Source organism: Phragmites australis, chromosome 13, assembly GCF_958298935.1.
Source record: "Phragmites australis chromosome 13, lpPhrAust1.1, whole genome shotgun sequence".
NCBI lineage: Eukaryota > Viridiplantae > Streptophyta > Magnoliopsida > Poales > Poaceae > Phragmites > Phragmites australis.
The window spans coordinates 30,654,793-30,672,134 of NC_084933.1; the positions used below are offsets into that span (position 1 = coordinate 30,654,793).

At 40.9% G+C, this 17,342-nt stretch overlaps 2 protein-coding genes across 6 annotated transcripts; one reads left to right on the plus strand and one right to left on the minus strand.

Annotated features, from left to right (window-relative positions):
- Window positions 1–5,010: 5,010 nt before the first annotated feature.
- On the plus strand, window positions 5,011–11,695 carry LOC133888100 (uncharacterized). Of its 2 annotated transcripts, none has more exons than XM_062328218.1 (13): window positions 5,011–5,366; window positions 5,784–6,295; window positions 6,641–6,718; window positions 7,473–7,630; window positions 8,298–8,361; window positions 8,499–8,566; window positions 8,812–9,067; window positions 9,548–9,688; window positions 9,804–9,910; window positions 9,988–10,041; window positions 10,119–10,202; window positions 10,808–10,971; window positions 11,209–11,695. In XM_062328218.1, exons 2-13 carry the CDS (start codon window positions 5,956–5,958, stop codon window positions 11,351–11,353), a joined length of 1,659 nt encoding a protein of 552 aa, XP_062184202.1. In that variant the 5' UTR covers window positions 5,011–5,366; window positions 5,784–5,955; the 3' UTR covers window positions 11,354–11,695. The 2 variants fall into 2 exon arrangements, with proteins under 2 accessions (XP_062184202.1, XP_062184203.1); XM_062328219.1 differs by having other exon boundaries at window positions 5,908–6,295.
- Window positions 11,696–12,578: 883 nt separating this feature from the next.
- On the minus strand, window positions 12,579–16,701 carry LOC133888101 (OVARIAN TUMOR DOMAIN-containing deubiquitinating enzyme 7). Of its 4 annotated transcripts, none has more exons than XM_062328220.1 (11): window positions 16,478–16,699; window positions 16,276–16,382; window positions 16,054–16,129; window positions 15,744–15,893; window positions 15,467–15,531; window positions 15,245–15,329; window positions 14,938–15,087; window positions 14,726–14,843; window positions 13,843–13,955; window positions 13,634–13,731; window positions 12,579–13,097 (listed from the first exon to the last, which is right to left on the minus strand). In XM_062328220.1, exons 1-11 carry the CDS (start codon window positions 16,538–16,540, stop codon window positions 12,977–12,979), a joined length of 1,146 nt encoding a protein of 381 aa, XP_062184204.1. In that variant the 5' UTR covers window positions 16,541–16,699; the 3' UTR covers window positions 12,579–12,976. The 4 variants fall into 4 exon arrangements, 3 of the variants coding, with proteins under 3 accessions (XP_062184204.1, XP_062184205.1, XP_062184206.1); XM_062328221.1 differs by having other exon boundaries at window positions 16,054–16,136; window positions 16,478–16,698; XM_062328222.1 differs by lacking the exon at window positions 16,478–16,699 and having other exon boundaries at window positions 16,054–16,113; window positions 16,276–16,388.
- Window positions 16,702–17,342: the final 641 nt, after the last annotated feature.

A 17,342-nucleotide genomic window follows, 5' to 3' on the forward strand; every position in this document is an offset into this window, starting at 1 on the left:
CTATATTTCACTTCCACAATGTAGTTGCTCGTTACCGGTGGGCGAGAGGCGAGAGCCGAGAGGCAGGAACATCCAGTAGCCGTGGGGACGCTTCACGGGCCGGCGAGCTAGAAGCCAAGCCAATCCACAGCCATTCGAGATAAGCTACCGTGCGTAGGCGGTAGGCCCGCCTGCCATGACCGATGATTCTGGGAATTGAAATATCGATGTCGATTACCCGTGTGTATATATATATATATATATATATATATATATATATATATATATATATATATATATATATATATATATGCTAACTGAAATGTTGATGTCGATTATTCTTCTCAATTATTCATGTAAGCTAACGTAGTATAATATCTCGAAAGAAAATTCGTTGCCAGATACTGTTGCGCTCACACAGACTGCTTGCCCTACGCAATGTATAACCCCTAACCAATGAGGTCTCATGGAGCCATGACAGGCCACCGCGCCATTGTTGCTTTTCGGAGCGCCCAAAGGCTCAAAGAAACGTTTGACTTCGACATAGTGGAGATCACGTTGTTGATCCTTGCAAGATGCTTTCCTATCCTGACCAAGAAACGTTTCATCCCTAGCTAAAAACACCGTTTGTAGCAGCTTCGCATTCTGGATTTAGTTACCCCTCTCACTTCATATGCGGAGAAGCTGGTGGTGAAGTAGGTAATATGCTTGGGGTCGGTACGGAACACATGAATTTCATAGTAAACAGTCTAACTCCAGAAGGATTCCCGGAAGAAAAAAAAATCCATGTTCCAAACGGGTTGTGTTGATCGATATTCTACCCTCACACAAGACCAAAACCACTTCACAAGTGTTGTATACTTGTATTGATCGATATTCTACCTCTCTCTGCTGCTCCTACTGTTTTTCTTCCGGCAGAAATCTGTTGCTCTCTCGTTATATATATCGCTGTAGCTGAACTTGTATTTCAGTTTGCTATGAACGGGAAACGGAATTCCCAGGGCGAAAAAATCTGCATCGAGGTTGCTGCTACTGGAGTACACTGCACGCACAATCCGTGGTTCCTGGACGATACAAGTCTTCACCCTTGGGCAGATGCTGCTTCGGTTTGTTCTTTTTCTTGTACTCCTACTCTTACCTTTCTGGCCTTTCCGTTGGCAACCATTGGTCCCGCTGACCGGATCCAGCACAAAGAAGCAGACAACCATAGATACTCAAATAGGCCAGTCGGATCGATCCGGCACGGGTCCAGCTAGACACAGTTCGATTGGCCCAGCTAGTGTAAAGGATCATGTTATGTCGGCCCGCGTGCCACGCTCTCAACCCACGGCACGACCCGTCATGCATCATGCTGTGTCGGGTCGGTCTGGGTATAGGGATGGCAACGGGGCTAATCCCCGCGGGGAATGCTTCCCCATCCCCGTCCCTATTTAGCTATCGGGGGAAAGATTTCTCCCATCTCCATCCCCGCGGGGAATTTGCGGGGATCGGGTCCCCAATGGGGATATAAAATTGAATGATATTTGATTATTTTTATATATTAATAATATGTATGTTGTATAAATAAGTAATTTATTGATGTATACGAGGGTAATTAATATAAGATTGATTAAATATCATAGGTTAGACAAAAAAGAATAAGAGTAATTTATTATTTATTCTACGTAATGTAATGTTTGTACATTTATATAATAAGAAAAATATGTATATATGTGATATCGGGGATATAGCGGGGAGCGGGGACGGGGAGCGTCTTCCCGTCCCCGTCCCCATATGAGTTCGCGGAGGACAAAATCTCCCCATCCCCGTCCCCTAATAGGGGAATTCCCCGCGGGGAATCGGGGATCGGGTCCCCATTGACATCCCTATCTGGGTACGATTATGGCCCGACGGCATGGTCGGCCTAGTGGGCACGGGCGGCCTGGTGCCATGGGCGGGCAAAAAAAATAAAAATAAAAAATAGCTACAAATTTTAAAAATATATAGAAAATAGATAAAAAAAAATACCTGCAAAATTAAAATATATAGAAAATACAAAATAGTCGGATCCAGACGTACTAGGCCGGTCGGGTCGTGCCTGTCCGGCTGGCCCATGATGGGTTGTGCCCGTGCCAGCCCGACTTAGCTAGGATCTGATTTATTGGGGCCTACAACTTCGCCAAAGCCGACTAGCATCCCTTTCCACTGCGCATTTTTCGAACAAAGAAGACTACTAAAGGATCGAATTCGCTTTCCGTGGTGAACTGGTCGTCCCATACCTTCATTTTGTCTCATGTGTGTTGAACATTGTCTTCCTCGGTTCCAGCTTCACTGATGTAGGTAGGGCTGGGCGAGAAAGGGTCCCCTCTTGCCTATTAGTAAGCGGGCCTTCGATTCCACCGGGGTCTTACGGTCTCATAGAGGGGGGGAGAACTACCTAACTAAAGAAGCTCGCTCAAAAAGCTCTAATGCTCGTTTACGAGTGGAGTGCATAAGCCCTTATTGAAGTAGGGCGAGGCCTTACTACACGAGCTCGTAAGTCAAGCACGGAACGAGCCTTGTCTACGAAGCTTCGCTTCATCATCTTGCTTGCTGCGAAGCTTAACGCACTATAACATAGGCATGCATGATGGTATGGTAGGAAGACTCCTTTTAAGGCCGACCACTACATAGGAGTGATAGGAAGCCAAGCCGTCAAAAGGAAAGGTGAGCAGCCCCATTTATCTTTAATGGAACATAGTACCCCTTACAGTAAGGGTGAGGTCCTTTTATGATGGAAATCATATAAAGATCTATCTATCTATTCATATTATTAAGCAATAATAGAAGCTTGCTATTACTATTGTGCTTCTGCTTGCAACTCCAAGCATAACATCATTACTTAAACTTCTTATGTTCTCCAGACTTCAACACTGCCATCTTCACGTAGGAATACAATCTTTTCTTCTTCTGAACCAACCAAGTAGCTTAAATAATCATAATTAGTGACATGCCTGGGCCGTGCCTACAGTACCGGGCCTCAAGCTGACCCAATAGGCACGGCTCATTTAGCCATCTCTATAGACAACATCGATATTTTTTTGCCAAAGGGTTGGATTTATATTATTAAAACAGTAACACAGTACATCCCAAATTACAACAAAGACCATATGAAAAGGAGAAAATACAACTAAGTCCTCACGGGTTAGTTATAACGCTGGCGACAACTGTTCCAGATTCTGCTATCGAGGAAGATGACCATAACCGGAACCAGCTCCACTTCTACATTGAGAAGAAACTCCAAACTTTGGAACCTACCGCATCATCCAACGCCCTGGACCATCCAAGACGTATCTATGTCACTGAAAGAGCATCGACTTCCACCATGCCGGACACAGAAGGGAAAGGAAACTGACGCTACCTTCTTCAACAAAGAACAAACGTCTAGAGAAAGATCTACTATGTCTCGCCATGGATACACCATGACGACCCGTCCAGAAGGAAACTCTGCCACCTGCGACAAAGTCATCAGGCCTGAAGCAAAACCTAGACATGGGGACCATTGAAAGCTCCATCCCAAATGCAAAGATCCTCCCACAAGGATGCACGTCGAAATCTTCTACACTGTGTGCCGAGAAGCGGCAGTGCCCGAACCCCATTGCGCACATCAGAGGCAGCGGAGTTCCCGGCCCCCACCATGAGGTTGCCACCGTGGGAGCATTGATCTTGATAAGACCGATGACGAAGGAGACGACGACGGATCTCAAACGACTGGAATGCAACGCCGCCTCCTCCATCTCCAGGAGCATCAACTCTGGCGGACCGGAGATTAGGAGTTGCAAAAGGAGAAAGGGAGATGGAAGTCTGGATCTCATCCACTACAAGGTGGTCACAAGAGCCGCTACCATTGAAGATGACATCGCTCGTCGCTACACCCACACCGACGAGGAGCCCGAGGAGGAAGACATCCATATGAGCCAATTAAGAACTACAACCTACTTTGATTGAGGATAGTGTACAAGCTACAGATCTAGGGGGCTGGCCACACTCCCTCCTGTTGGTGAGGTCGATGAAGATGGGGTGGGAGGGGGCCAGTTCTAAGGAGCTTTGGAGGAACTAAGGAGTTATGGAGGAGTTTGTCTCTCCGTCGCTCGCATCTAGGAGCTTCTACTGTAACTAGGTCATGTCTAAGCGACTACAGACAACAATGATAATTAATAGCACTCCAATATTGATTCTAGAATAGTAACACATCTAATATTTTTGTTAATTACTACTCCATTCAGACATATGCTCTCAAAACACATATTTGACTACTACTCTTTTTATAACATATTTATAAAATATGACAAAGTTATACCATTATGAAACTAATTTTTAGATAAATCTATCCGTATCATTCTTAAATATCAAAACCAAATACATAACAGAATAATTTATATCTAGTTTTTTTTAAAAAAAATACTACACGCAACACAAAACGATATTTATCTGTGACTGGAACGAGTACCAGTCAATCATCCACTGTTTTCGCCAATTACTCTCGCCCGCAAATTGTTTTTTTAAATGGGTGTCTGCACTATAGACGTATATGAGGTGTGGCTCCTTTTTCTCCCTTCTCACAAGCTGCTCTTTGATTTCATAATAATCTGCGCACATATTACAAATAGTCAATAGCAGCCAGTCAGCATGTGATGACAAGGCGTTAGTGTTCTTATTTCTCGCTGACAACTCGCTGTGCAATGCAAACGATGAGACGGAAGATACTTTAAGAGACAGTTCGGAAAAAGGATGATTATTCTTGGAATTTTTATGATTTGGTTCGCATTTGAACTAATTTTAACAGTTTGGGTTCCAATCCTCCTATGCAGAAAATCCTTGTTTGGCTGGACGCATCTCCCGCCCATATACACAGTTTCCAAATCTCGGCCTACCCATGTGGATATACCGGAATTTTGGTGTAAATGGACGGTAAGATTTTAGATGTGCGATTTTTCAAAATATATGTCTATTTTTATAATTTTTCGATTTAAAAAAGTATCGTAATCTTATTTCTTTCTCAGAGGCCCCACACGTCAGCCAATTCATCGACTCTTCCACCTTCTTCGCCTCCGTCTCCCCAAACAGAAACTCCACCCGTCTCCCTGCCGGCCGGCCGTCGCCTGCAAAAACACGCCGCCGCTTTCCCTGTCACTCTTATCCCTCGCTCCCACCGCCACTACGCCTCGGGCTCTCTCCCTCGCCTTCACCTCGGGCCCCGATCGTCGTGGAGGCCGGAGATCCAAGCCTGAGATCCGGTCGGAGCCGTCGTGGATCGGCCATCCCGATCCATCCTGGCCGTCGCCGTCTTCGCTTGGTCACTGCACGCGTTCCTCTTCGTTGGTCCCGCAAATCGCATCAGGGAGGGACGGATTGAGCTTCAACGCCAGGTACGTTGTCTCGTTGTCGTCCCCTGTCGTCTTGGTTAGCGCGGGGCAGTCGTCTCCTACACAAGAGATGCCGTCCCGCTCAACTGCCTCCTCTCCAACTTAGTGCACGCGCAAGATCAATGGCGTCATGTGGTTCCATACCCCTGGAATTAGACGAATACTTAGTTAGCTAGGGGGTCTGTGTTATGTGGTATCGTATTAGCGTGTGGTTGTGAATTGTGATCAGATTCCTTTCGTAATTGCCCACCATTTTGTGTGTTGGTGCACGCATTCACTATATAAATGCAAGCAATGTCTGTTTTCCACAAGTTTAATTTGAGTTGTTAGAGAAGATGGTAGTTTGGTGATGTTGCTGGCGTGTGCTATGAGCTCCTCGACATGTTTTATAATACTGATAAGTTGATCATGAATATCCAGGTGGGCTGTATCATCGGTGTTTAGTTGCAACTTTAGAAGAAAACAGCTCTTTAGTTCTGTGATGAAAAGTCAGGGCATATGACTTCGCATACGATTTTCCCGGTATTATTCTTTTCTGATGCAGGAGCGGATATTTGTTGAGTTTGAACTACTGGTCTGATACTCTGATAAGATGTCACTGAAACTTCCACTTCCCCAAGGGCTTTCCTTCCTAAGAAGTGTTGGATGGTTCGAAGACAGGAAGGTTGATTCAGCTGCCAAACAGCAGTTGTCGCCATCATTGAAGCTCCAGACAGATAAGGAGGTGTACAGACCCGGTGATTCAATCACGGTGACTATAGAAATCTGTAGCCCTGCTAGTTTAAAGGATGATGTGGGGCAGAAACTGTCGGGAGACGAAGGCCCCTCACTATTGTTAGATGTGCTCTCCTTCGAACTTAAAGGGATTGAGAAGCTGGATAGACAATGGTTCTCTGTTCCAAAGCCCTTACCAGGGTCAAAACAAAGGAGAGGTACACTCTAGCTATCACGTTATTTGTATATAAGAAACATTTTCTTGGCAGCCCTGACTCCAATACTGGTGTTGTTTTCCCCATCCACCATAAGTACTTTTATGTTGACTATCTTCAAATGTTTTTCATCTTGCATTTTTAGTTTTTGTGGTCTAAAGGTTGCTACAGTCATCATTTCTGCCTGTTCTTTATTCACCATGTCCACAAATGAATTTTCATAGTTTTGCAACTGTCATTGCATCTCTTTAAGTTGCCCATGTTTCTATACTGTGACATGGGAAAATGATCATTGTATCCATTGTTTTCTTTTCGATAATCTCTTATGTACTGTGATTGTAACCATAGGTGAACATATGTTTCTGGATTGTTCGGCACTTTCGCTGGTCCCTAAAGTAACTATTGCTTCAGGGCAAACAAAAACATGTAAGCCATTTCTTATTTTGGAGTGTTCATGGAGTTTAACAATGCACAGTCTTGTAATGTGACATTTCTATGTTTCTTGAACCATAGAATGGTTTTGATTTAGTTTTGTGCGTCACTTCATTTTTTTAGCTTTATGAGATGATGCTGCACTAGTAAATTGTCTTTATACTTCACTAGTTCTGCTAATTCTTAAACTTCATGCCTCACCTGTTGTCTAACTCAACTCACCTGCTATCTAATTATAGATAGTTCTTGTTATTCCTCCGTTGATCAACCTGGTAACAGGAAGTGATTAAAGTTGTTCATTTTTCACCTTACCTCATAGTAAAACATCAAGTATATGTGAGCCTACAATATCTATGTGTGAAGTCAAATACTGTTCCGTTAATTATTTGTTCCGCCTGTATATTGGGAAACAAAATCAGGTGCTGAGACGGACATAGCTCTGTCAGAGGGTCATGAAGGGGTATATTTCTCAATCTGTATATGATTGTTGGCTTCCTTTTCCCCTGGTATCTTAAGTGGACTATGCTTAATTTTTTCTGTTTTATTATGCATGCTAAAATAGTTAATAATAATGGCTCAAAGCAGTTTTGATACATTTACTTATTAAACCAGGCATTTTCTTCAATTGGCATTGAACTGTTGGTGTGCATCTGATTTGTTTAGTTTTTATAGACATTATGTGTAGTGTTTGAATTTTACTATCTACACCAATTTAAGAATTTTAACTCAGCTGAAAAATTTTATGCAGACATTGTACGTATGGAACTCCCGAATATTTTACCGCCATCTTATAGGGGTATCAGTATTCGCTATATTTATTATGTGAGGAGCACATTATTTGGAAGGTCGATTGTATTGGGTAATGAAGACCAAAATAACGGTCCCATGAATAGTGTGATTCAATTGGTGAGTTTTCTGCTTCCAATTCTTAAATAAATGGTACTTTTAAAATTTGCATGTTGTATGCTAAAAAAATGGAAGTGATGATCTGGTGACCGGCATTTAGTAAATTGTATTATTCTTCAAATTGACTATTTCAGCTTGTGATTTGTGTTGAGCTTATCAAAGACATTCTTGGTTGATGTGGTTGTTTAACGTCAACACGGACCAAAATTTCTGTCCTACACAGAAAGAAGAAATGACACATGGCACAGAACACACTGTTAATATTTGTAATAACATATAACAAACTAATTTGATATCATGCACAATTGCAACAATAGCATTTATACAATGAGAAATGATATTTCTACAGTTGTATGTTTTCCTATCTTTAGCTAGTGATATGAGTTGACTGCACGCTTCCTTATACCTTGTAAATTTTCTTTAGGAGACAAGAAACACTAATTCTAATTTTAATTTCCTTATATCTTTCAAGAATGCTTGCTTGTTGATGTTAAGTCATTGCTTACGATAGGCACTGAGCACTGTATTGGAATCCACTTGATTGCCACTCAGTTCTTGTCTCTTGCATCACGCTCTTCTTCATACCGAATGTGTTATCCAAGTCTCTGTCATACATCCAGGTACCATTTGTCAAAATAATAGAACAAAATTCACTTGGTTTCTGTAGGAAGCTCGAGCCCCATTGCAGATACGTGTTTCCCAGAAAAGCAGCAACCTACTAAATGAAGAAGGTTAGCCAATCTACTAATTTAAGGTGCCTGCGCATCAATTATTATTATGTAACCCTCTGTTTGATTTTAAATGAAGGTTGCCAATTTAACTATTTGCCTATTAAATTGATTGACTTAGTTACTGATAAATTTTTCAGGGAGGTTACCGTTCTCAATTGATCAACTGGCCATATTTTGGAGGGTAAAAGATGAAGATTCAGAATGGGTGAGTACTTAATCAAACCTGTGAGCGGCTCCCAGATTTCATCACTCAACTATTCTACACATTTTCCTGCATGAGTTGGCAAAAGGTTATTTTATTCATTACTTAGATGAAACATTCATATGAACTGAACTATTCTACACATTTTCCTGCATGAGTCTGCATGTAAATGTAGACAGTAGCTTAACTAAATCATATGTCTCGAAAATACACATGTATTTACTTGATTGCTCTTACTCTTATTGCAGACCAAAGCAAATGATAAAACTGATCTAGAAGAAGGATATGATAGTTCAAAAGATGAAGTTTCATCTGTTTCCTCGTATAACCCTTCCAATGCAAATCATGAATCCTCCCTCAGGAACTCGTCGTCGATGCAGTCCTTGTCATCACACCTCTCCACAAGCGAGCCATTGTATAATCAAGTAGAACGACCCAGTTTCCCATCGTACAGTCCAATTCCTCGGTTGTCTGTGTCAGAGATTTCAGATGATCACGATAGAGGTAAAGACCTGAACCTTATTGTTGGATCCTTAAATTCAGTTGTATAGGAATTTTGGTACTCAAACTATAAGGAAATACCAAGTTCACAATACTATACTGTTTTTGGTTTGCCACATGATTCCTTTTTTTGTCTTGTTGATGATTAATGATGCAGAGAATTTTCTCCTTATGCCTTGCTTTTTGAATGCTGTTAGCAGCTATCCCTTTTCTTTTAGTGTGCAAGCCTGCAAGGTTCTTTCATCTTAACTTTTATTGGATTCTCCTTTTGCAAATTTGAACATGTTAGTGGTGCATCATCTTCTACCACAAAATTAGAAGCTCATGTATGTGTTTTCTTTAGTTCTCTTACGTGACAATGTGAGTTTTACATGATTTTTCCTCAGATGAAGGGGAGAGGGTCACAACTTTTATGTGCATGTGTAAATGGTATATCCTTATACTTTCATGGTTGGTGTTTAACTAATTAAATGGCGGAAACAGGTGTAGTGTCACCTCAAAGGAAGCTAAACCATATGCTACCAGATCATCCATCAAATGGGCAAAGGTTTTCTCCAGATTCTGATAGCTCAAAAGATGATGTTGAACTCCCCTTTACTTCGAAACATGTTGAACCAGCTGGATGTAAGCCATCACGTTCCCATTCTGTATCTTCATTGTTGTATAGTTACATGCCACACAGCGAAATTGATTTCCAACAGCGAGTTGTTCTTACTCCTTACCTTTTTTTTCCTGCCAGCTGAAGGCTTTACGAGAGGAAGATCCTATAATATAAGAATAGATGACCAAGTCTTGCTTCGTTTCTCACCAAAAAATTCTGACTCTACTTATTACTTTGGTGATATGGTACTCTAATTTGTTTTATTGCACTTGTTACTGCTTTATCGTTGTTAGAACTGGCTATCTCAGTTGTTCAATTGCAGATTGGTGGAGCACTCGCCTTTTTTCATGGAACTGGAACACGGAGGTGCCTCGAGGTAAAAAAAGGCTGAGTTAAGTATTTAAATACATACGAAGTGGAATTTCAAATTTATAATCTTTTGATACTTCACAGGTATCTATAACCCTGGAAACATCAGAAACAATTAATCCTCGTGCCTTACATCCCTCAAGAAGGGGCTCGCCCACAATAACCAAGGTATTTTTTTCTTCATTTAGGATTTAGTTTAATTTGAACTGAGTCCTAAGGATTTGAATCCCAACCTGCCCTTTCGAGAGAGGCCCTTAGTGTTGTGGGGTATTATTTTCTAACAACAGGCAATTGTTTACTTGTGTGGCGTGAGTGATTCTTTGGTTTGAATTTCATTTACTTCCTATGGTTTTGCGGAACACTTTCCACTATAAGTCCATTTTATCTATGTAAAATGCCACCTAATCTATTCTTAAGTCTTCATGAGCTTATGAAGTTGGTATAGACTTGTATCGGATGCTTTAGCTACAATGATGCATCCATGACACAGGTGCATTTTGCGCATATGACATCATACTTGGTCAGTTGGTGTTGTATGTTATAAGAAAAGAAATGTGATGTTGCCCTCAACATTGCATGCGACAAGTCAGGGTCATCAAGAAGCAACCTAAGAGACAACTTGTCTACGTTATTCCCAGATTCCAGCAATATCAGATGTCATATGCTCTAGCTTCTACTCAAACATCCGTCTTTTTTCTTTCAACGTTTTACTGTTTATTTTATGACTGGTTTTAATGATTCACCCTTTTCTTCTTATTGGACTCCATTGGCAGGTGCACAGTGAACATCATGAGGTTGTTGCGGATCTTCACCAGACAAGCTTTCTCTTTTCGATTCCCATTGATGGTCCTATGTCATTTTCTACCTCAAAGGTCTCTGTACAGTGGTCTCTTCGATTTGAGTTCTTCACAACTCCTGAAGGAACAGACCCAGCTAGGTATGTCGCAATGTTAACTATTTTCTGTGCTGGAACACTGTGCTGTCTTTCAATCTCTTAAGAGTGCTGAGATATATAAATCAGTAGGCTCTGAGTTATTTCATACGGCTGTGAGTTATTTCATACACTTGCTACTTTTGCATGAAGATTTTAATGGAATCCGTTTTTATTGATTGCTCTTATACGTGATTGCTTTTGCTAGTTTTGATGTGTAGTTCTTGCTTCTCTCTTTGCCAGGTACGAGCACCTACTTCTTGTTGAGAAAAGAGAAAAGGGGGAATGGGTCCTCCCAATAACTGTTTACGCACCTCCATTGCGTAGACGAGCTACTCATGGAAGAAACGATAGATCTGCCTTACCTGGAACCATCTTCAACTCTTGAAGTGCAGTCTTGCTATCTATACCTGATTTTTCATCATTTGCTTGTCGAAGTATAGTTTCATGAAGCTGGAAGGAATGCCAAATTATTTGCTCAGTCAGCTGTTGAAGAATCTGCAGTTTGATATCTATTTTGTACAAAAACACATCATAAGCATAAAACAAATGGAGTTAGGAGAAATGTGTGTTGCATCAAGTGTACTGCATTTGTTTCATGGATTTCTGTTCATCCCCTGAGAGCAGGCATTTGCACTCAGCACTTAATTTACTTGATGCAACACCAATATTACAAGATACTGATCATGAACCGACCACAGATACACGACATATAAAAAAGGCTTTGACATATGAGCTGGACTGTTGGGGAATCTGATTTTCTATTATTATACCCTTTCATTAGTACACGCGAGATATCTGCCCTGTTGTTCCATTGTTTTGTGGAAACCTTGTGCAGTAGTTATTCCGAGCATATGTATCTATTTTCTCACACGATTATCAGAGGCTAGACGCTGTGTGAATCTGCAAGTACAAGCAATTTTTATGTTGCGTGATAATAGTGATCAACAAGATTACATGCCGTTTGATCATATTGTTAGGAATACGCAACTCAATCCATTCCATAGCCCAAAAGGGCAGATATACAAGTGTGTACATATGCAAAGAGACCCCTATACAAGGGAGAAACTACACTTATGGACATATACATCTGACACACATCATGTTCAGCCCCGGCATGTTTTAACTGTGGCAGTCCAATCTGTCATGTTTGGCCAATAGGGTTGGAAGGCGTTGTTCTTTGCTACAGCCAGCCAATAGGGTTCTTTGATAACTGCTGCTAATCTGATTACCCTAGTTTGTAGCTGTCTTGTTGACACATGGGCCATCTGTTCTGGCAGCTCTAGTTGTAGCATTAGCACCAGCTTTTCAGCTGCGCTAATCCTGGGGCTGCAATAAACCCATTCTTACGCTGAAGTCATTCTGGCTTTGCTCACAGGTCTGGTTTATACGCCAAATGCACCAGTAACAGTTTAACGACAACTAATGCTTCATCTAGCCTAAGCAGAGCTTAATATGTTAGGTCATTGGTGTCCTGTCACCTTGCCACCTACTGATGACAGATACGCAACTGTACCTTCATATTCTGGATTTACACCCCCACACAAGATCAAAGACAACTTCACAAGGCTGAGACATTTCATTGCTATAAGAATGGGGGGAAACCTGTGTAATAATTCACCAATAAGCACGACAGTTATGCTTTTAATAACTGAGGTTCCTTTACACACAGCATTCATCATCAAGGAGATTTGACTAAAGAAAACAAATATCACGGATGGCTCATCTGTGATTCTATACCATCTCAAAATCTGCTAATTCGCCAACATCATTCACTCTAATCATACAGTGAGGATGAGATACCTGTCAATCACTCAATCTGTCAATCAGCACTCAGCAGATCACAACGCATTAACGCGAATTGAGCCAGACACATCACAACCTGACTGCAGCAGAGTTGGTGCACGCCATTGCAGTAAAGCAGGCTTCTCTTCCAGATTGATGACTCGTGTATTTGCGGCTTCTGGGTTGCTACAGTGGAGTCACAAAACCTCCATGGCTCAATCAGTGTTCAGATGCAAAGAGCTCCTAGGTCTGGTACGGCGATAGATTCTTGTACCGGTGCTGCTTCAGCTTGTTCTTTCTTCTTTTGCTTCTTTCCTTTCTGGCCTTTCCCTTGGCCACCTTTGGCCCTGATGGAGCACATAAAAGCAGATAACAACGATCAGTTTGTGCTTCAACATTGTTCCAAAACACTAGCTTTTTTTAGTAATTTGATTGTAACCAACTAATAACCACCCAGGTGCATCAGTAAAATTATACTCCCTCCGGTCACAAATACTTGACGATTTGGACAAAGGCTCGGTCTTCAAAGTATGACTTTGACCACTATTTACTATTCAAATATATTTATAAAATACAATAAAGTTGTGATATTATGAAACTACTTTTCAAGACAAATATATACGTATGATTTTCATGTTTCCAATCCAAATGTTTGTAAAGATATTGATAGTTAAAATTTCAAAAGTTTGACTGGAGTCTTGTCCAAAATTTCAAGACATCTGAATTCTTCGTAAGATTATTATTCTCCAGTACAATATCTGTAAGATGTGTAGTTTTTCTTCCACCAAGAACTTTATTCAATCAAACAACATGACAAATGTTCAGGTATAGCATAGAATATGCTAAAATACTACAAGAGGATGGAAACATTAAAGAGCTATACCTTGGAGGTTCTCTCGATGGTGCAGCCGTAGCTAAACAACAAGACGTCTTGTGCTTCCTTGCAGAGCCACAAGAGCATTCCTTGGTTTTAGACTTGTCCTGTACAAAAACATCAATATAAAATTATCCATTTGTTTCTAATGTGACAATAAATCTGTAGGTCAATTTAATATTGGGTAACGATTTACCAGTCGTCCACACGATAGTTACCTTATTAGAATGTGAACTTTTGGGTTTCTGAACTGTTTCATCTTTGCTAGAACTTGCTTCATCCTTGTGCTCAATCACCTCGTTCTCATCTTGCCATTTGTAAAGTTCATCTCCTGCGAAACATGAAACTCTAACCATATATAAAACTATAAATTAAATAAGAAAATATAGGAGGAACAGTGTATCATTAATTTTAAGGAGAGCAGGGACTTGAACAGTTGCACCTAAGACCCCAACCACTACAATCTTACCATCAGGCCACATGGGTCACTATCCAACAAAATATGAACAGCAAATGAATACAAGTGCATGATCAGATTAGACTTAAGAGAACTGAACCTTAGTTGAAGAGGGATGTCAGGATGAGAAATCAAACAGAAACTGAAATAGTCAGTGCCTTCAGTTTCCTAAACATCTCGTTATGCTTCCCAGAATCGGTCAACAAGCAATTAGTAACAAAAAGGTTGTATTACAGCCTTTATGAGCTGAGATCTATTGCCTACAGGACTGCTGTCTCCGATATGATCCGCTTTGGCCATTTCACAAGAAGGGAATGAGACGTGAATCCAGAACACTAGAGCAGCAATAGAACCTACATTGAGGCAACAAAACTTCATTTTCCTATCTGTTCATGCTTCTCAACAGTGGTCTTCATAATGACCAGAAAATGGTAAATCCGTTAATTAATGAAACATAGACTACAACACTACCTACCAATCATCTCTAATAAATTGACAACCTCAGGGGTGAATGAGACGCACGCTCAGATAGAAAGCAAAAAAGCTCATATTTTGGCAACACTACTGGAAGTCTGGAAGAGGATCAGTCTCTTTGACAGCACAATTTATGGTGCCTCAAGAAGTCAGGATAGTTGAAGGCTTACCATTACATGCACAGTCCATATAAAGGTCTCCCTCTGCATCATCAGTACCCACCGCAAGTCGCTCGGCTATGATGTACTCAGTGGCAGCATCAATATCACCGTCCATTTCTCCCAAAACCTGTATGATAATTGCAAATTTGGTACTAGAAGATAATAACCACCAACAACCAGCCTAAAGTAAATGCACAACTGCACTGCGTACAATTTCATACATGCTCAACTGCGGCGACATCAGAACATCCAGTTCCAGCCATGACCAATTTAACTGATGTGTGATCATAGGTTGATCTGTGTGAGGATTTCTTCAGGTCCTTTGCTTTTGTTTGAGCGTTATTTTTTGTACTAGATATATTGGCGTCCGTCTGCAATTCGATAACACAAAAAGGAACAGAATAACCAAAACAGAAATAGACCAAGGTAAGTGGCAATGTTGTCAATGCTCCCTGAAGACACTATATCTCACTGCTCTTCCAGGAAACACTAGAAACTGAAACATTTACAAATCTCAAAACAAAAAACCTTGATAACAACTGGCATTGCAGGACCTTGACATGGATCTTCTTTCAGCCTGACACTGTTGTAATGCTCGCCATCATGATACGACCTGTATTGGCACGAAATCACAGGGAGACAATTTTAGAGTGAAGTTACTGCATAAGAACTAGATGTCATTTACGATCATTCTTTCAGTACTAACATTTTGCTGAGGTATTTCTTAAAGAGAACTGTACTTCAACTTACAAATGAACCATATTAGTAGCTTCACGACCAGAAAAGTTGTTTATGTACCATCGTGGTGAGTTAAGCTGCAAATCAAACAGTGGTTCAGTAATGTACAGCTGCTATAAATAGTTACAATATATAATCGAGGTTAGCCAAATACAAAGAGCATCCAAGAGTAACATAATCAGCATAATCCACTGTGTTTTGAAGTAACAAATTGCTCCACTGCACTGCATAATGTGTAGCATCTATAGATCAAATAATTCAGAAAGCGAGGTATGTATTGCAAACTCACCATGTGAATGCATATGTTTCTTCTTGTGACAAGTGAAGCTGCTTGCAATTCCATATGGCCAGCCCAAGTCCCATCCTTTAACATAGAGTCACAGTATTCTTCGAACGGAACTTCATCCTCGATAAATGGCTCGAACTCCTCCCGATGTTTCTATAGAATCAAATAATAAGGATCAGTGAGTTTAGATAGTCCAATGCCTAGATATACCACCAGCAATTTGGCATGTTCAACTAAACCCTGAACCTCCTATAATTTGTAAAATCCTGAGTATAATTACAAGCCAATGGTTACAAAAAGTTATCATGCATACCACAATGTATTCCACAACCATTGATCGGTACTTCATGTGCTCTTCCTCACTGCCCTCAAGCTGGTCACCCATTGCCCTGCAGACTACAATGAGTAGTCATATAACTCAAAAAGAAGCATAACTCAAAAGGTGCGCTAGTATTCTGTTCAAAATCAATTAGCATCTTCTTCTTAGGATGATAATGGCATGCACAGTAGAATCTAAAAGAAGCCAATCATAAACCTGAAGAAACAGTTGCCATCTGCGGTCACTTCGACTATCTTCAACCCAAGGGAGTCCAGTTGCGCCCTGAACTCCGCCATGTCAGCCTTCTTCCCGAACTTCTTCGCCTGCGAATAAGTCGAGAACGAAAAGAAGTCAAATCCTTCTAGTCCAGGAGAGGATCCAAGCGCGAAGATTGGTCCATTGAAGCGTAGCTTGCTACCGCGTCGCGCTTCGGCTTGTGGAGTTTGGGAGCCGCGGCTGCTTTCTTCTTCTTCTGAACCATCGTGCTGTCTTTTTGTGGGGCTTCTTCAAGAATTCGGCGGGCGGCGGCCGACGGCGAGGTGCGAGTGGGAGCGCAACTACAGGATTCCGCCGGAGCCTGGAGAGAGATCGGAACGGGGAGAGGAGAGCAAGATCAGCTTGGGCCTGCACAGGTACGGCTCGGGTTACATCGATGGGCTTAACGGGCCCTGTTGGGACACCATTCCCTACCGTGCGATCTGACTCGTCACATTAAGTTAAAAAATATATAAACATGGCATAAACTCACTCAAGATAAGGGACCATATATTATAATAAAAATATAAACATCGGATATAATAACACCAAGCATAAACTCAAGATATAAAAGTGTGTATGTGTTATAAAAATGTTGTCGAATGAATACGTCAAAAGTAATATTGTGATTTGATTTCAGATGAGATCTGAAAAATAAAGTAAAGATTATTTACTTATTTCTCTTTTAATATCTTTATTTTTTATTAATAAAATCAATCTTATATTCATAGTTACTAATGAGATAAGGAGTCTGAGGATAAGAATAAATAGTAAAAATAAATAATTTATTTAAATTAAAAAAATGTTAAACAGAGAAAAAATAACAAAAGATATAATATAAAAATTAACTCTTATTTTATATAGTACACATAATCTCCGGCCGCCCGCGTCCCTGTACACACAAACCAAACAAACACAAGTCGCACGTAACGTACGTACGTTCTCTAATCAACTCAACTCGAAATAAGCTGGGTAGAAACTCGACGAGATAGTTCTCAACACGACTTTCGACATCGCAAGCCGGCGAA